The 18,639-nt window shown below is 43.8% G+C and overlaps 3 protein-coding genes across 3 annotated transcripts; all 3 read right to left on the bottom strand.

Moving 5' to 3' along the window:
• Positions 1–1,737: 1,737 nt before the first annotated feature.
• Positions 1,738–3,265, bottom strand: ndufa6 (NADH:ubiquinone oxidoreductase subunit A6). Its single transcript, XM_057345344.1, has 3 exons — positions 2,997–3,265; positions 2,435–2,550; positions 1,738–1,937 (listed from the first exon to the last, which is right to left on the bottom strand). The coding sequence occupies exons 1-3, from the start codon at positions 3,124–3,126 to the stop codon at positions 1,806–1,808; spliced, it is 378 nt and encodes a 125-aa protein (XP_057201327.1). The 5' UTR covers positions 3,127–3,265; the 3' UTR covers positions 1,738–1,805.
• Positions 3,266–4,202: 937 nt separating this feature from the next.
• triobpb (TRIO and F-actin binding protein b) lies at positions 4,203–13,761 on the bottom strand. The gene is made up of 13 exons (XM_057345252.1): positions 13,518–13,761; positions 12,295–12,351; positions 10,743–10,811; positions 10,568–10,657; positions 10,323–10,432; positions 9,774–10,191; positions 8,957–9,191; positions 8,779–8,881; positions 7,013–7,172; positions 6,676–6,780; positions 6,234–6,320; positions 4,671–4,844; positions 4,203–4,587 (listed from the first exon to the last, which is right to left on the bottom strand). The coding sequence occupies exons 1-12, from the start codon at positions 13,521–13,523 to the stop codon at positions 4,686–4,688; spliced, it is 1,599 nt and encodes a 532-aa protein (XP_057201235.1). The 5' UTR covers positions 13,524–13,761; the 3' UTR covers positions 4,203–4,587; positions 4,671–4,685.
• A 544-nt stretch (positions 13,762–14,305) lies between these two features.
• LOC130561204 (serine/arginine repetitive matrix protein 2) lies at positions 14,306–18,639 on the bottom strand. Its single transcript, XM_057345382.1, has 7 exons — positions 18,478–18,639; positions 17,413–17,558; positions 17,105–17,289; positions 15,106–16,915; positions 14,795–14,900; positions 14,598–14,663; positions 14,306–14,519 (listed from the first exon to the last, which is right to left on the bottom strand). The coding sequence occupies exons 1-7, from the start codon at positions 18,637–18,639 to the stop codon at positions 14,427–14,429; spliced, it is 2,568 nt and encodes an 855-aa protein (XP_057201365.1). The 3' UTR covers positions 14,306–14,426.

The raw sequence follows: 18,639 nt of genomic DNA, 5'->3' as shown, positions 1-18,639 counted from the left end.
GGGCTGATTGTGTAGATGCGGTGATTGCTGATAGTAGACCAGCCGTGCTGATTACATGCTCCGGCATGTAAATGATACCAAAACTCCCTGGCATTCATCTTTTTCTTCAATACCAGTTCATGGTATAAAACAAGTGATATGGCCATGATAGTCATTTATAGATCTGGAATAAGGACTTCAGTGCTTTTGATTTTCTTTGTCTTTTTTTGTATGATAAAAGCACACATTCATATCTAGAAAGAAAAGAATGATGCTGACAGCTTTCACGTGGCTTCAGATCTCAGGTCAGGTTGATCTCTTTTATACATCCGAGCATGACTCGCAGTGAATACTCATCCATGACCCATGAGTGATGTGTGTAGTGTTGTGTAGTGCTGGTGACACGTATCTGTTTGTGCAGACGTCTTTCGGTCTGATGCGGATCATGATGGTTGTAGCTCCGTTCCTGTACGTTGGCACTCAGATCAGTAAGAATTTCGCAGCGTTACTGGAAGAACATGATATATTTGTGCCTGAAGATGATGATGATGATGATTAATGACAGGTAAACAAACATGCGTTTCATATGTGCGTGTCATACGAGTGTCATACTAAGAGTGTCATGTTTGTTTTCACAGATGCTGATTGAATCTCTCATCTGTATGAATAAAGTCAAACACTGGAGCGCGTGAGATCCGTGTCATACAATCACATATTCAGTCAATTACTCTGGTATTCTTATTGAAAACATAAAACACATCTCTACTTATTTAATAATGAAAGAGTCCATGAATAAGAACTAAAGTCAGCACAAGAGCGTCGAGCAGCAGATCACATGAAACACGTCAAGTGATGAGAAGTAAAACACTTGATATCTCACAGATTCTTGCCATGAGGGACGATGTGTGTTTGACATCATTATCATTCATTAATCATAGTTATATTTGTAGAAAATGTTTTCATCATCTGAAAATGGACATGTATTCACAGTAATTTGATCAAATACATTGATTTTTGTTTTGTTGCACTATTATGAAAGATCCAGTTCTATATTCCTAATTCGCCAACTTTCTTCTTATTATTAATCACAAGCAACGGTCTTAGGTCAACAAGACATCATGTCGTTGATGTTTCTATACTTTAACACAACAAATTGAACCAAATATCAAATCTTTTTATTTCCTTCTTACTCAACGAAATGGTTTTGTTTTCCTCAGTTGAAGCTTATGAACATAAGATCTATCCCACAGCGATTGACAGAAGTGTTGACTCGGGGATGACGTGTTAAAACTGTGACTGTAGAGATTCCAACATTCTGAGTTAAATCTTTTAAAAACCTATCAGACCATGTGTTCTTCTGTGGTATCCACGTGAGCAGGAGGTGAAGAACGGGCTCTCTAGAGTTCACTGCCCATTCATTCAGAACCGTTCAAATACTGACGGGCTTGACGCAAAGTCAGAACACTCATTTTTAAGGCATTTTTCATGTCAAATATAATCCATGTATTGTTTGAACACTTACAGAGCTCTGTTTTTTGGAAGTGTATGTACTGTATCTTCCAGTATAGAGCATGCCGTTTAAAACAATTCTATCAAAATGATGTTTCTTTCATTTATATACAGAATTTCTTGCGATCAAGTATTTATGCTATTTTTTGGTCCTTTCACGCTCTCAAGAATCAGTGTTTTTACGTGACTACTGACTGATGTCAAACAGAACTGATGTGACAGTGTTTTCAATAAACCAGACAGACGGTGTATTTTATCACGAGTGTATTTATTTACAGTCCAGAAGCACACAATGATGTCACACATGTGTTACAGGGTCAGGGGTCGTGTCCATGGTAAAATTTAGAGAGGAAATCAGTGGGACGCGGTGTCTCCGTCTCATGAAAGAACCTCATGATGTGAGTCTTCTGCTTCCAGACGTTTATGGTCTCCTCCAGCTCCATCTTCCCCTGACACACACACACACACACACACACAGCAAGTGTTTACACAACTCATGAAAAAACACAACAACACATGTTCTTCAGACTTCATTGGTTACTTGTGTCTATAATGTTAGAACTAAAAAGGACTGATTGTAATGTTGTTGTACGGAGTCATTCGTGTTACTGTCATGACTGGTGATGGATGTCTCATACGATAAAATAACACGACAGCATTTGAACATAAAATGATTCGTTTGTGTTTACCTGAAGATATGAAGTCACACACATCTGAGATGTCATGAGGATGAGTGAATGATAAGAGATATCATGTGAAGGATGGATTTAAAGGTGGATGAGCATTTAAGAATCAAGCTTCATCATGTACTCACACCCGTGGCTCATAAATCATGGACACATTACATGTTTCTTTATTACACACACACTATTCTGCTGGACAAATGTGAGTGTGAGGTCAGGTGTGATCTGTGATGGATGGGATGCTCTCAGCAAGTGTTTGTTACCTTTATGACCAGCATGTCCACGACTCGAGGGTCCGTCACGTGTTTGTTTTTGTCGAACATCTCTCTCACTTTCTCTCGGCCTTGACGTGCAGAAATATCCAGCTGATACACGTGAACTGAAACACAACACACATGTATTTAACATCTTTAAACTCAGTGTTTGTGTGTGTGTGTGGTTTTTATATGTTAGTGGGGACCTACACCTGAATGCACACCAACTCATGGGGACTCGTGTCATGGGCACAAAAGCTTATAAAAGGTACAGAACGATAATTTTTGAAAATCTAAAAATGCAAAAAGGTTTCTACGATCTTTAGGGTTAGGGGATAACATGCAGTTTGTACAGTATACAACTCATTAAAACATACGTGTGTGTGTGTCAGTATGTTATGTTGCGGGTTCTTTATTCGCGTGTTTCATTGTGTGTATATGAGGGTTACATGTCTAACTCTATGTTGTACGGTAACTGTGTTTTGTGTTGTTTATATGTCGTCATGAGTGTGTGTTTGTGACCTTGACGCGGATCCGCTCGTGTGTGTTTGAGCGCGTGTCGTAACGTCACCTGTGCTCGGCACCTCGCGGTACCAGGCCCGGTACAGTTCTCGAACTCTCCGTCGGGCCTCCTGCAGGTCGCGGCTGAAGATCGGTTTAACGGCTTTAGCGGCGGTGCGGGTCGCTGCGCTCGACGCCATCGTGAACCTCCACTGCTGCTCTGCGCATGCGCGCTCACTCGACACACTTAAAGTGCCCGCTGACGCGAATCAACGAAACTGATCTCACAACACACACACATATCACATACTGACATGCACACGAACAACAACACGAGATCTGCGTGCATACACCAAATACAACAGCTGTATTCGACTTCATGCAGCTGCGCTAACCGATCGGCTGACATCAAGTCTCGCGAGAGCTGCAATGATGTCATACGCCGATCTGTCTGCGCAGCGCCGCATGAGATTGCAACAACTCGAAGGAAGATATAACCAATTTTCTTTAGTGATTCTAATCCTGACGATATGTTTCACGAGCTAAAATAAAAATACTTTTTACAGCATAAAAATTATCTTTAAAAAAAATAAACACATCATCAGTGTGCGTTTAGCTGAGCTGTTTATTTGCATATGTTTATAATAAAACCTTCTGTTAAATATGATGATACCATGGTCTGTTTGCATACTGGATTCCGATTGGCTGGAAGTTGTGCATTAAAACCGTTTAACGCACGGGTAGTTCCAGTCCGTTTGATCAACATTTGAAATTCAATTCAATTCAATTCAATTTTATTTATATAGCGCTTTTCACAATGTGCATTGTTCCAAAGCAGCTTTACAGGAGCAAATAAGAAAAACACAGAGAGGTAAAACACAGCACAGTGCATGGTGTTTATAGACCAAGCAAGATCATTCTAATAAATAATATCTAATAAATAAATGAATAAATAAATAAATGCAGTCTCCCGGTGAGCAAGCCAACACTGCACTGCTCTGCTGTGGCGAGGAACCCAAACTCCAATGATGAATAATGGAGAAAAAAAAACCTCGGGAGAAATGACCTGATGAAGACATACAGTCTCATCAAAACTGACACTGTAAACATCAAGAACAGCTTTCACTTGGCAAATGACCGTGGTATAAGCGGGATAATCCACGGCTAGCCGTGCGTTAAGGGATTTTGATTCACTTCGCTAACCACCCTTACTTCACTTGTGGCCAAATTGCAAATAAAACAACATAACTAGCTTAAATGAAAAAAGGAACACAAATGGAGTGAAGAAGCCATCTTTTATTGGTTGTAACACGCTGTAAACTTCTGTAATTAAATATAAAAACAAGAACAAGAAACATGTTTAGAAACATTGGCTCATTAAAGCAAAGCGCTGGGTTTTGTGGCACAAAAGTAGTGAACACGCACACACACGTGTGTGTGTGTGTGTGCGAGACAGAAACAAACACACACACACACACACACATACACACAGGTGTTATCCAGTTACTCAGTATTAGCTGCTCTGACAGTAAAGCGTTTCACATCATCTCTCCTAGACATGAAAAGTGCAGAAGATTTAGTCCAGTGTACTGATTGGCCGAGGTCATTCCCTGCAGCTGATTGGATTGAAATGAAAGGCACATGATTGTTCAGGCTCCTCCCTACAGACACACACACATTTATACGGTTAGTGAATGTATGACAGGTACCATTTATATACAAACGTGAAAGGTGTGTGTCTCACCGCTGTGTGTGTGTGTCACTGCAGGCTGTTGTGTGTGTGTTGTCCGTCCTGCAGTGCGTTCAGTGCCACTCTCAGATGTTCTCTCAGCGTCTCCATCTCTCTCTCACTTCTGCTCTTCATCAGACTCAACTCCTCACACACTTCGCCGTACTGCTCACACACACTGTTCTTCTCCTGACACACACACACACACACGTTACACACATGATAATCACACGCCTGTATCAGACAACACACACACACACACGATAATCACACGCCTGTATCAGACAACACACACACATGATAATCACACGCCTGTATCAGACAACACACATACGATAATCACACGCCTGCATCAGACAGTAAACACACACACACACGTTACACACATGATAATCACACGCCTGTATCAGACAACACACATACGATAATCACACGCCTGCATCAGACAGTAAACACACACACACACGTTACACACATGATAATCACACGCCTGTATCAGACAACACACATACGATAATCACACGCCTGCATCAGACAGTAAACACACACACACACACACACATGATAATCACACACCTGCATCAGACAGTAAACACACACACACACACACACATGATAATCACACACCTGCATCAGACAGTAAACACACACACACACACACACATGATAATCACACACCTGCATCAGACAGTAAACACACACACACACACACACATGATAATCACACACCTGCATCAGACAGTAAACACACACACACACACACACATGATAATCACACACCTGCATCAGACAGTAAACACACACACACACACACACATGATAATCACACACCTGCATCAGACAGTAAACACACACACACACACACACATGATAATCACACACCTGCATCAGACAGTAAACACACACACACACACACACATGATAATCACACACCTGCATCAGACAGTAAACACACACACACACACACACATGATAATCACACACCTGCATCAGACAGTAAACACACACACACACACACACATGATAATCACACACCTGCATCAGACAGTAAACACACACACACACACACACATGATAATCACACACCTGCATCAGACAGTAAACACACACACACACACACACATGATAATCACACACCTGCATCAGACAGTAAACACACACACACACACACACATGATAATCACACACCTGCATCAGACAGTAAACACACACACACACACACACATGATAATCACACACCTGCATCAGACAGTAAACACACACACACACACACACATGATAATCACACACCTGCATCAGACAGTAAACACACACACACACACACACATGATAATCACACACCTGCATCAGACAGTAAACACACACACACACACACACATGATAATCACACACCTGCATCAGACAGTAAACACACACACACACACACACATGATAATCACACACCTGCATCAGACAGTAAACACACACACACACACACACATGATAATCACACACCTGCATCAGACAGTAAACACACACACACACACACACATGATAATCACACACCTGCATCAGACAGTAAACACACACACACAATACCGTTGTGAGGAGATGCAGCTGGTTGCGCAGACAGTTGAGCTCTTTGTGCAGGTACTGCAGTTCATTCTCTCTCACCCTCAACAGCACCTACACAACAACAACACAAATATACAATGAAGCAATGACATCATGAGACACATTTGACTTTATAATTTAGCCAGCAGGTGGCGCTGTCCTCACACTGAAGCCTGTGATGTACTGACGTTCAGCTCATCCTAAATGAATGTGTCAGATTTCTGTCTTCATAATGTTAGACAAATAACACGCATGAGTCATGACAACACACACACACGCCTGAAACACCTCTAACAACATGTTTTCAGTGAATTTAGAACAAACACTGTATGATCAACAGCACGTGAGTTTTATCGCTCCAGCACGTCGTTCACTTCAGTCATTTCTGACAGTTTGATGAAGTGAAAGAGTGAATGATTTACTTCACCTGTGTCTCACACCACGAGCTCTCGCTGCAGTCAGGATCTGACCCCTGACCTCTGACCACTGAGCCAATGACCTTAATCTCTTCTGACAGACGAACCTGTAACTCCTACACACAAACAAATACAAATATACACTTACTTGATTCAACACAATTGTGAGTCTGAGATTTATGTTCACAATGACTGAAATCTGTGTTATATTTGATCTTCTTCAGTAAATCTACAGAAATGTTCTCATCATTTGTTTCTTGAGTTCGAGGCCTGCTTGAAGCGGGGTTGAGTAGGACAGGTCACACACACATGATGTTTATTAGTGTTTTTCGATCTGTTGTGTGTCACCTGGTTGTCTCTCTTGAGTTGTTCCAGCTGTCTGTCTCTCAGGTTGATCTGTCTCTCTCTCTCTTTACTGTGCTGTTGAGCTTCATTCAACTCCAAACACTTCTGAGAGTATCGCTCAGACAAACTCTCCAACTCTCTCCTGAGAGACACTACCTCTGCCCTACACACACACACATTACACAGTTTTGCTTTGACATGATAACTGTGATGTGCTCACATGTGTTTCAGATCTGTATGTACAGTGAGGGAAATAATGATTTGATCCTCTGCTGATTTTGTAAGTTTGACTGCTTACAAAGAAATGAAGGGTCTATAATTTTTATGGTGGGTTTATTTTAACTGATAGAGACAGAATATAAAAAAATCAGAGGAAAATGTTATATAAAGGTTATAAATTGATTTGCATTTCAGTCAGTGAAGTAAGTATTTGATCCCCTACCGACCAGCAAGAATTCTGGCTCCACAGATTGGTTCTGTGCCTATATGGACCACAGATTAGTCCTGTCACTTTAAGAAAGTACTCCTGAGTCAGCTTGTTATGTAGATAAAAGATGCCTGCCAACAGAATCTGTATCTTTCATTCAACCTCTCGTGGTCCAGACCAAACAGGTTTAAAGGATGTCAGGGACAAGATTGTAGACCTGCACAAACCTTGACTAGGCTACAGACAGAAGCTTGGTGAGGAGACGACTGTGGGTGTGATTATTTGGAAATAGAAGAAATACTAAATAACTATCAAATGCTATTGTTCTGGAGCTCCTGCAAGATTTCCCCAATGGAGTAAAGATGATGATGAGAAAGGTTAAAGGTCAGCCCAGAACTACACGGAAGAAGCCTGTTAATGATTTCAAGACAGTTGGGACCACAGTTAACATGCTATGCCACAATAGATTGAAATCCTGAAGCACCCGCAAGGTCCTCCTGCCCAAGAAGACCCGTCTGAAGTCTGACAATGAACATCAAAAGGATTCAGAAAGGTTTGGAGAAAGTGCTGCGAGACCAAAATGGACTCTTGTGTTTGGAGGGAGAGAAATGCTGACTATGAGCCCAGGAGCACATCCCTACAGAGAAGCACAGTGTTGGAAACATTCTGTTTAGGGCTTTTTATCTCTGCTACGGGTACAGGATGACTTCACCGCATTGAGGGGCTGAGGGACGAGCCAGTGTACCCTAAAATCTTGGATGAGAACCTCCTCGCCTTAACTAGGTCACTGAAGATGGGTCGTGGATGAGCCTTTAACATGACAAAGACCCAAAACTAACCCTAAAGGCTTAAGGAGAAGCACATGAAATGTCCTAGCCCGTCTCTAGACCCTAGTCCTATAGAACATCTGTGAAAGAGGCGAAAACGACAGCCAAGAAACCTTAAAGATTGACAGAGGAGTGGACTAAATGTATCCTGACACATGTGCAAACCTGCTGACCAACTATCAGAAATGTCTGACCTCTGTGCTTGCCAACAAGGGTTTCTCCAGAAAGTACAAAGTTATGTTTTGCTCGGGGATCAAATACTTATTTCACTGACTGAAATGTTATATAAACTTTATATACATTTATTCCCCTGATTGTTTGGTTGATATTCTGTGTCTATCAGTTAAAATAAACCCACCATAAAAATGATAGACCCTTCATTTCTTTGTAAGCAGGCAAACTTATAAAATCAGCAAATCATTATTTCCCTCAGTGTAGTGATGTGTGCATACTTCTGCATGTTTACTTTTGATAAGTGTGTGTGTGTGTCTGTTTTGTTGAGTGTGTGTACTCACTGTTGTTGTTTATCCAGTGTGTGTGTGTCTGTTCGGTCTCTCTCTGCGTGTTGTGTTGTTTTCTCCAGTTCTGCTTTATGTGCCGTCTGTAACGCTTTCATCACTGACGCACACACACGTGGTTACACACAAACATCTGGACTTTTGAGTGTGTGTGTGTGTTGTTGTCGTTGTGTACCTCGTGCTGTAGCCTCGGTCTCCTCTCGGAGCAGTGCGTCTCTCTCTCGCTCCAGAGCTCGGATCTGTTGTGCGTGTTGTTTCTCCATCTCCTCCAGCGTCTCCCTGTGGACTCGCTCCATCTGCTGTAAACTCTCAATGCAGCGAGACTCCGCCCCACCCAACCCCGCCCACCCCGCCTGTGGCCCCTCCCTCCCCCCCTGCAGCGTCACCAGCTGCTGCCTCAGAGACGCCACCTATACACGAGGAAAGACAGAGCGAGAGAGAGAGGTAAAGCCTCCCGCAATCATGTAGTGAATCACGCTCAAGTTTGATTTGTAAGCATCAGCCAATCAAAGCAAGACTTAGGGTCCGAGTCCACCGAGGCGTTTCTGCCGGCGTATGCCGTGTTTTTTCAATTGTTTCCAATGGAGACGCCACGTTTTTTGAAAGCGCCAGCAGCTGGCGTTCTTTTCCACACGCTCATCATATCATAGCAACCAACGCGCCTCCGCTGGATAAAAAAACACTGGTCAAGCACCTGCAAGCGGCATTTTCAGCCGCGCAAAAGCACCTCGGTGGATCTGGAGCCTAAAAACACACACACAGACAGAATAAGTGTACACAAGCTTTTGTTTAAAGCGTATACACTGCGTCCAAAATAAACACTTAACATTAAATGCAAGTAAAATGGTTTTGGCGAGTAAATAAAACATAATTGTCGAGTTTTAATGGAAGTTGGTGTAGTCAATCGTTTATTTTGGAGCGTCTGTGTTCTATTCAGTTCTCATAAACTCAGTTTGTCTTATGAGAGCAGATAGATTTTATTCACGCACTACCTCCCTCTCCAGAGCCTGATTGGATGACGGGCCAGGCTGCGATCCCATTGGTGGAAAGGACCTCGTCTCTTTGAGTGGCAGCTGCTCAAACTCCGCCCATTTCCTCTCGATCTCTTCTAATCTCCTCTGCTCCGTCAGCTGCCCCGCCCCCTTCCGTGAGAGCGCCTCCTCCCATTGGCCGTGAGCGGCGTCACGCGATCTCTCCCCCTGCCATTGGCTGTGATCTCTCACCTGTCCCTCCCCGGACTCTCTCTGACTGGCTGAGGTGGGAGCGGAAGGCGGAGCTACACGCGACAGTTCCACATAGTCAAATTTGCAGTGAGTGGGGTTTGTGCTGGAGGCGGCCTCTGATTGGCTGTGATGTCGACGTGATGAAGCGTGTCGCGTGTTTTCTTTATCAGCGCTGTGGTCGGGCAGCCTGCAGAAAAAACACACACAATAAAAGTGTATTCCGGCTGAAAACCAGACCAAACCTTCCACTGAGAGGCATTTCAGTAAGTCCAGTGTATCTATATGAATGTTGTCTGATGGGTGAGTGAGTGTACTGACTGGGTGAGGTCTGGAGAGCCGTTGGGTCGAATACTTTTCTTCAAAACCTCAATCCAATTCCTACGGATTCCTGCGGTCATGGCAGACAGCGTGAACACGGCCTCTCTCGTCTGACAGAAAGAGAATAAAAAACATCTCACGTGTGATTGGTTGATCATTTCCCATCAGCTGAAGGAATGTGTCACGTCCAGACATGTGTCTCTTTTTCATGTCCATCTTCAGTGAGTGTGTGTGTGTGTACTGACCTGTATCTGAAAGCCATAGTTCTTCTCCACATCAAACTCAGACACCTTCACACATGACTTCAGGTCGATCTCTCCGTCCACTTCATCCTTCTGTTGAGACCGTGACACACATGGTGACATACAGCTCACCACAAAGAGCTTCAGCAGAACGCATGACAACACAAGTCTCGCTCACCTCCTCTGCTGCTGAATCTCTATAGTACTTCAGTCCAGCGTCCGTCAGCACAAACCAGTGTTTCCTCCACTGAACACACACACAGAATCATCACAGATCCACACACACACACACACACACACACACACACACACACACACACACACACACACACACACACACACACACACACACACATGTCTGGTTTATTATCTCCGTGGGGACAGTCCATAGGCGTAATGAGTTGTATACTGTACACACTGTATATTCTATCCTCTAACCCAACCCCTAAACCTAAAGATCATAGAACACTTTTTGCATTTTTAGATTTTTAAAAAATACTGTTCTGTACAATTTATTAGCTTTTGTGCCCATGAGGACCTCAATTTTGGTCCCCACAGTGACACGAGTCCCCATGTGTTGTGTGTATTCAGGTTTAGGTCCCCACCGGGATATACAAACATGAACACACACACACTCTCTGCGTCCAAAGTCTCATACTGTAACAGTACTGAAATTGAATCAGTACTAACCTATGGAGCGTTAAAACAGTACGTTCTATATAGTATGAGTGGGAGGAGTGGGAATAGATTTGGGACATACTGCATCCGCCATGTTTTATGGTCATGTGACCTGTATGCTCTTTAACCTATGATGTATTAACAACAACCTGTACGTAGTCAATAAAAAGAGCATTTATTAACATAGAAATGCATTTATCGGTACTTACATTTGAAAACTGACATGTGTCTTAAAGGGGTCATATGACACGACTAAAAGGAATATTATGGTTTGTTTTAGATGTGATGTAATGTGTCTACATGATTTAAGGTTAAAACACTGTATTTTCCACACACCGTGCATGTTTGTATCTCCTCTTTGCTCCGCCTCTCTAAAACACGCTGATGTTTAACAAAGCTCATGGCTCTGAAAAGCGAGGTGTGCTGTGATTGGTCAGTTCACCAGTGCGTAGTGATTGGTGGAATACTGCAAGCGTGTGAGGGAAATGTGACGCCTCTGACCATATTTGGAACATCAGGTTCCTCTTCAGTTGTACTGACAGGTACACCACCTTACTTGAGTCTACATTTGGGCGGTCTCAGTCAAATCAGACCACCAGCTGACGTAGATTTGTGGGGGTGTGGCTACACGAGGTGTTTCAGGCAGGTCTGGGTGAGCATTCGCTTTTACATAGAATGACTCTTTTGCTCCCACACTTTCATTTCTGCAACTTCACACGTCTAACACATGCATGAGCGACTTATAACACACCAGAGACACAGAAAAACACGGATTCGCGCTACTGTTTGATTTACTTTTTGAAATGTGAAAGATGCTCAGCTCCCGTGGCATCATGGGATAGAGTCGTGTCCATCCGACACACTCTCAGAAGCAGTAAACCATCCGGGTGTTTCTCACCTACTGTTTTGTGCGTACTGAGGTTTAGGACATACAATTCATGACTCATACTGATTCTCGCCTACTATATAGTATGGAAGTAAGCGATTTGGGACGCAGGGACTGACACACATCATCATCACACAGACACAGAATCACAGATAGACAGTGTTACCTCTCCACTCTCATCCAGTTTCGACATCCAGCCCTTCTTAAAGTTCAGCAGGTCAGGCTACAGACAGACAGACAGACGGGTTTATCAGTGTAGAGACAGGCTTCAGTTCAGTGTACATTGTAAAAGTGTTACACAGCAAACACACACAAATAAACAAGCATGTGAGGAAGTAACACAACAGACAGATGTGAATCACACAGGAACCACCAGTGTTACTGTTCAAACACAACTAGTGTCCATCACACACATATGAAGCTTTAAAGACACAGTTCACCCAAAAATCTCTGTCATCATTTACTCTCCCTCGTTTCATTTCATACCTGTATTAATGACTTTGTTCTGATATACACGGGGAAAGATATTTGGAAGAATGCGAGTCATTTTCAGTTCCGGGACATTATTGACTGCCACAGTAGGAAGAATTAATGGTAGTCAAAGGTGCCCCAGAACTGTCTTGTGTTCCTAAATTCTTCAAAATATCTCATTATGTGTTCAACAGAACAACAAAAGACAATATTCTTTTCCTACAATGGTAGTCAATGATGTCCCAGAACTGAAAATTGCCAACATTCTTCCAAATATCTTTCTCTGTGTTCATCGGAACAAAGACATGAGTACAGGTCTGAGTAAATGATGAGAGATTTTCTTCATTGTTGGGTGAAGGGACCCTTTAACACCAGACCCGTGTCAGTTCATCTGATCGAACTCGAACACAAGTGGTTTTCTTATGATAAAAGCCATTAATGTATTCTTCAGTCTTTTAATCCTAACAGAAAACAAAACGGGTCTTTGTGAAGTCTTGCATACACAAACACACACATGAACATCAGTACACATCCTCAGATATAATCAGGCATAAATGACAGTAGTTCAAGTGGTTAATTTAGTATAATGTCGTATGTGTTCTAGTGTAGTGCTGGTTAACCGTCATTTTAACAGGTTGGTCATGAATAATAGTGACTCTGACTGATTTAAATGATCAATAATGACTCTTTCAGACTTTTACGGAGTCTGCGTGAATTGACACAAACAGAAACATCACGATCAGCGTCACCAACGCGCGTGCGCTGTGTGGGGTGTGTCGCGCGCAAATACACAGAAATATGTATTAAAAATGTTTTTACACACACACAGCAAACCACACAAAACACACTCAGTTTAGGCACGCGGACACATACACACTTCCGTTTGCGTTTATTAAAGTGAATGAAAGTTAAACTGACCGTCATGATGTTGAAATCCAGCCGAAGCGCGAACAGCAGTTAAATAAAGTCCATATGATGCAATTTAACACTCAAGAGGTTTAATGTGGCTGAAGAGTTTAACCCCAGTTATTGGTGTTTATGATTAACAATTAAAACGATAAACAGTTTCTATCGAAGAGAGAGAAAGTTTGACGGAGTTCGAGCTGCTGCTGCTGCTGTGTTCCCGGGGCGGATCCCGCGGAGAAATCAGCGGAAGCGAGCAGCCAATCAAAACCGAGCACAAGCACGACAGCGACCAACCGGAAACTCGAGCGTGATCACAACAAACCAACCAGCGTTACAAGCGGTAGTGCAGCAGCCAATCAGAACGGTGACGGTTGCTTTTTGTTGTTTTCGCATTTAGTAGTTCGTGCAGTAATACACCAAAACTAGTGTGTTTCATAAACACTCTGAAGACGACACGTCACTTATAAAGCGCATCGCAGGCCTTCCCCTTGAGCCAAAGCACCCCAAAAGACAACAGGTTTTAAAAGCTTTGGTTTGAAACAGTATTACTTCTCGTAAGAACATTAAACATAAACATAAGTGTATAATAACAAGTCAGTTCAGTTATAGCAAATTTGTGACTACTATGATTATTTTACTCCAGACAACTAGCTTTATGAAAAAACCCTGAATTAAAATAAAGAGAGGAAAGCCAAAATATATAAATCAAGTTAAAACTATTTAAAGATATGTTTTATATGATTATAGGCAACAGAAGATAAATGATCATTAATAAAAGGAAATTAATAACACACCCCTAATAATGGTTTAAGTGATTCAGATTTTGTGGGGAATGTCACGTTTGACTGCAGTTGTATGTTTCAAACAGAGATGGCGATAGAGAGGCCAAAGTCACAGATAAATGACAGCCCCTAAAGAAGATTAAATGAAGATATTAGCACGTGCCTGTTGGACGGATTCCTCATCAGTCTGTTCCACACTGCAGGAGAAATACACCGACGGTCTGTGTGCTTTCTGTAATAACAAACACACTGAAGGACAACAACACAAACTACATGACATCAGCGCTTCAGACTGAATGTGTTACTGCACCTGCTTGTGTTCTGATGATCTGGACGGATTCTTGTGAATCTGCTCTGAAGACGGACTGCTCGCTGTCTGTATCAATCATCATCATCATCATGATCCAGTGAAATATATCTCAATGCTATTGTGTTCTCTCTTACACATGTGATGTCACTGTATTAGTGTGAGAAGCGGTCAAGTGAGCATGTTTTGGGTGAAGTTACCTGTGTATGTAGTGAGCTAGGGGAGTGTGCTCTTGACAGTCTACCAGCGTCTCTCTCTTCCTCTACTTCATCCCAGTCTGAGTTAGGAGCTTTGCTTTGACAGTGACTGAAAACACAACACATCCTACAGGTCTTTATTTGCATTTGCCGTACCTACCTGATCTGTGAAATGTTCAGGAATGGATTTCAACATGGTAAAGTGTGTTTAACAGAGCAGAGACCACTCAAGCTCTCTGAATTTTGCTCGCTGTGAGGAATTGAATGATGGCAAGGGACTTCTCAACACACAGATCAGATGTGGCTCTGTCTACCTGGCTGGTTTGTAGAGGGAAAGTTCTCGTCTCTGTTGGCTTCTGAGTCTGTCCAGGTGACTGGGACCCTCCCTCTGCATGACGGTTTTGACTTTAGGAAGGTCGGCCATCATGGTGTATTCCTCTCGGTTCAGTCCTGAAGATCCGGCTGACAGATGGCTTGACTCCGAGTCCATTGAGCTCTGTGAAGAGGTGTGTCTTTGCATTGAAGGTGAAAGACTTTGTTTTTGGGACACTGATGGTCGCCTGTTAGGGGTGGAGCTTTGAATCTCTCGCTCCGGCTTTACGCTGCTTCTCTTACTAACACTTTGCGACGTTTCCCAGGCAACGGGAGCGGATCGGTGAGAGGAGCTGTTGCGGGACGGGGAGGAGCTACGTGACACCGACTGGCTGAGGAGAGAGTGGGTGGAGCCTCTCCAGTGACCTAACGGAGGGTTTGATTCACACTGTGATTTGTTTGTGTCTTTTACATAAGAGGCGGAGTCTGTTCTGTCACTCGCTGTGTTCCTGAGAGGGGCGTGGCCTGTAGGGTCGTGCCTCAGTGTAGCAGAGCGCCGGCCAATCTCTGTTTTGCGAGGTAAGGATTGGCTAGGATTGTCATTTCCCCACCTTAACGGGGAGGAACTGCGGCTCTTCAGCTCACGAGCCAAGTTCACCTGGCTTGTTTTGGTTTTGTAAAGCGATGATTGGTCAGGGCTTTGATGATGACCTCTACTGGGGGAGGAGTGTCGGCTGGCTCGCTTGACTTCTGCTTTCTTCAGTGATGCTTGGATTTGAGTGTTGTAGCCTTTCCTGGATGACGGGGGACTTTCTCTGTTATAACACCAGCCGTTGGACGTGGACCTTTTCTCTGTTCCGTAACCCTTTCTGACTGGAGATGCACTCCGACGACCCTCTCGAATCTGATTTGAGGAGCGATCCATCTCCTTTCTGCCTTTAGGGGACTGGCTTCTCGCATCATATTGTCTACCTGCGTGGGGTGAGCTCTGTCTCTCATGACTGTACTCGAATGAAGGGCTTGTTTCACTTTTCCAAACAGACGTTTGCCGAGGACCATCATTACTCCGCCTGGAAGGTGTGGATCCACCACGGTTCAGTGTAGAGCCGACGGGAGAGCTGTTCTTCTCTGAATTCCGGGAAGAGCCTCTCAGATCCATGTAGGACTTACTGACACTGCTGACCGTGCCCACGGTGCTTGCCAGTGAGCGCAAGTTCTTCTGCGAGCCTCCAGCGTGACCGTTCCGAGCAGGAGTGCCGGACACCTTCTCTCGTCCCCGCACCAAACTGCCAGAGCGAAAACCCAGCGTGTTTAGAGAGGAGGTGGACTCGCCCCGCCTGAGTGGAGAGATACTACGACCTGGAGACGAGGAGCGCGACAGACTGGAACTTCTTTGGGAAGAGCCAAGCATTGGGTAGGAGGACGACGGGAGGTTTCGTTCAACTCTTCGTTTGGAGGTGATGAGTGATTCGGCTTGTTTGAAAGGAGTGGGACTCAGAGATCTGGGACCAGCGAGAGCCTCCACCTCTACACTGAGATCCACTGGATCAGGAGTCAAGGGTTGTGGAGGATAGTTCATCAGATCAGCGTTCTGTATCTCACCGGTTCTCCTTTCAGAGGGAACGCCCAGACCCGGGTTCCGGAAGGGAATAGTGGCTTTGGGTTCTGGGCTTTTGTTGCTCGGGAGGGGATGGCCTCTCTCAGAATGCCGATAAGGAGGAGGAGAGCCTTTATCACAGATGGCTCTACTACCCGCAGCTCTTCCTAGAGAGAAATATCCGCTCTCCCGATCTCTCTTTTCCTTCGCACTACCTACAGACAGACAGACCGAGAGAAAGAGAGAGAGATTGTGTTAATATGTGAAAATGATCTCATGCAGTTGTGACGCGGTGTCATAAGCTGGAATAGCCCGGTGTAACTCTACACGATCTGACACCTCAAACTGTCACTCGAACTATCTGAACCACAGCGTTCAGTAACTGTATATGGTGTTCACCTCACCGTGAGAAAACCCCAAGGATCCAAAGGCATCACGGCTGCGGGCTACCTCTGTCCAGCCCCGAGGACTCGACCGGTGTGATGACTGATCCAAACGAGTCATCCTGCAGTGAGATGAAGGGTAATGAAGGACGTTTGTTTCTTCCTCAACACTGACTGAGCTGCTGTATATGGAATCGTCACACTGACTGGAATGAGACAAACATCACAATGAGACACAATGAAACTGATTCCTCAAAACATTTCAAAAGTCATTGAAACAGAGTTTATATTCTAAAAAACACTGTATACAGACTCTGGTTCAGTCTTACCTGTCAGAGCTTTGATCGTCGTCTCCGTCACACACGCACAGGTCACAGTCTGCGCTCAAAATACAGAGGGAGCCGTCCTTGAAGCCACACCCCCCTCTGCTGACATCACAGTAGCTGCTCACCACTGACAGCACATCTGAGTCCTCCTGACAAGTAGATGTGAAAACCAATCAGAGATCAGGCAATGATAGAGGAACAGAAGTGTGACGCTGTGCTGTCTGTCATACTTAAGTCAGATTTCTTTACCAGTATGTGTAAGTGTAAAGATTTGTTTTAGGATAATGTCACAGTGTTTTTCTACAGCACCCAGTGATGTTATTTATCAAATCATTTTTGTACTGGTTATTTGAGATCTCTAAAAAAATCGATGAAGTTAAATTGGTCATCTACATTACGCATCTCTCTCTCACAGACTGTACTGGTTTAGAGTTTCACGGCTGTAACTCAGTCTGGTTTGTGGTTTTTCTGCTCATTATTATTTTAGCTCAGTACAGAAGCAGCAGCTGATCTATCAGACATCATCAAATCCACAAAAGCATCACAAATCACTGAAGCTTTTACATTCAACTCAGCATCACCCGAGATCTGATCTGAGCCATCATCTAACCTGTCCACTTGTGTGCAGAACAACTTAACAACCACATATCAGCACCCTAGCAACCACTCACACCACTGTAGCCTTGTGGCACAGAGGTCGTTTTCATTTAAAGTAACGCTTTCTTTCACAAGTCTTGTTTTTTGGTGTTGTTGGTCAGAAGAGATCTCACTGTGAATGTATCAGCTAGCTAGAAGAACTCGATCTCTTGTCATTTATTATGAATGAGAAGGTGGAGCGCGCACACACACACACACACACACACACACACACACACACACACACACACACACACACACACACACACACACACACACACACACACACTTGAATTACTCTCATCATGTGTGATGATCTCATGATCACACAGACTTGCTGTATTTTTCATTCAGACCGCAACAATTATACATGATAATACATTCTATTTATCATATGTGTACATTTCATAGTCACCTGTCTGTCTGTCTCACCTTGGTGCTGGTGTCTTTCCCCTGGCTGTGAGCAGCAGTTGTGTCGTGTTCAGGTGAGGAGTTGTGCAGGTGTTTCTGTCGTAAACAGTCGTGGCAGCGGGTGGAGTCGAAGATGTTGGGCTGGAACTTCGGGCACACAAGCTCATCACCGGTCAGAGGCAT

The sequence above is a fragment of the Triplophysa rosa genome, linkage group LG11 (assembly GCF_024868665.1).
Source record: "Triplophysa rosa linkage group LG11, Trosa_1v2, whole genome shotgun sequence".
In the NCBI taxonomy this organism is placed as follows: Eukaryota; Metazoa; Chordata; class Actinopteri; order Cypriniformes; family Nemacheilidae; genus Triplophysa; species Triplophysa rosa.
The sequence above is the reverse complement of the archived record's forward strand: the minus strand, read 5'-3'. Positions and strand labels throughout refer to the sequence as shown.

Bases quoted from the DNA above. Each gene is read 5' to 3' on its own strand.
- ndufa6 (XM_057345344.1), bottom strand. From the start codon at position 3,126: ATGGCGTCGAGCGCAGCGACCCGCACCGCCGCTAAAGCCGTTAAACCG. The intron at 2,551-2,996 runs GTGACGTTACGA...GTTGTGTTTCAG, and splicing joins CCGCGAGGTGCCGAGCACAG to TTCACGTGTATCAGCTGGAT. The intron at 1,938-2,434 runs GTAACAAACACT...TGTGTGTGTCAG, and splicing joins TGGACATGCTGGTCATAAAG to GGGAAGATGGAGCTGGAGGA.
- LOC130561204 (XM_057345382.1), bottom strand. From the start codon at position 18,639: ATGCCTCTGACCGGTGATGAGCTTGTGTGCCCGAAGTTCCAGCCCAAC. The intron at 17,559-18,477 runs GTGAGACAGACA...TCTACTTGTCAG, and splicing joins GGAAAGACACCAGCACCAAG to GAGGACTCAGATGTGCTGTC. The intron at 14,520-14,597 runs GTGCAGTAACAC...TTGTTATTACAG, and splicing joins GATCATCAGAACACAAGCAG to AAAGCACACAGACCGTCGGT.
- triobpb (XM_057345252.1), bottom strand. The intron at 10,192-10,322 runs GTCAGTACACTC...TTTTTTCTGCAG, and splicing joins GGCTCTCCAGACCTCACCCA to GCTGCCCGACCACAGCGCTG. The intron at 8,882-8,956 runs GTACACAACGAC...TGTGTGCGTCAG, and splicing joins GACCGAGGCTACAGCACGAG to TGATGAAAGCGTTACAGACG.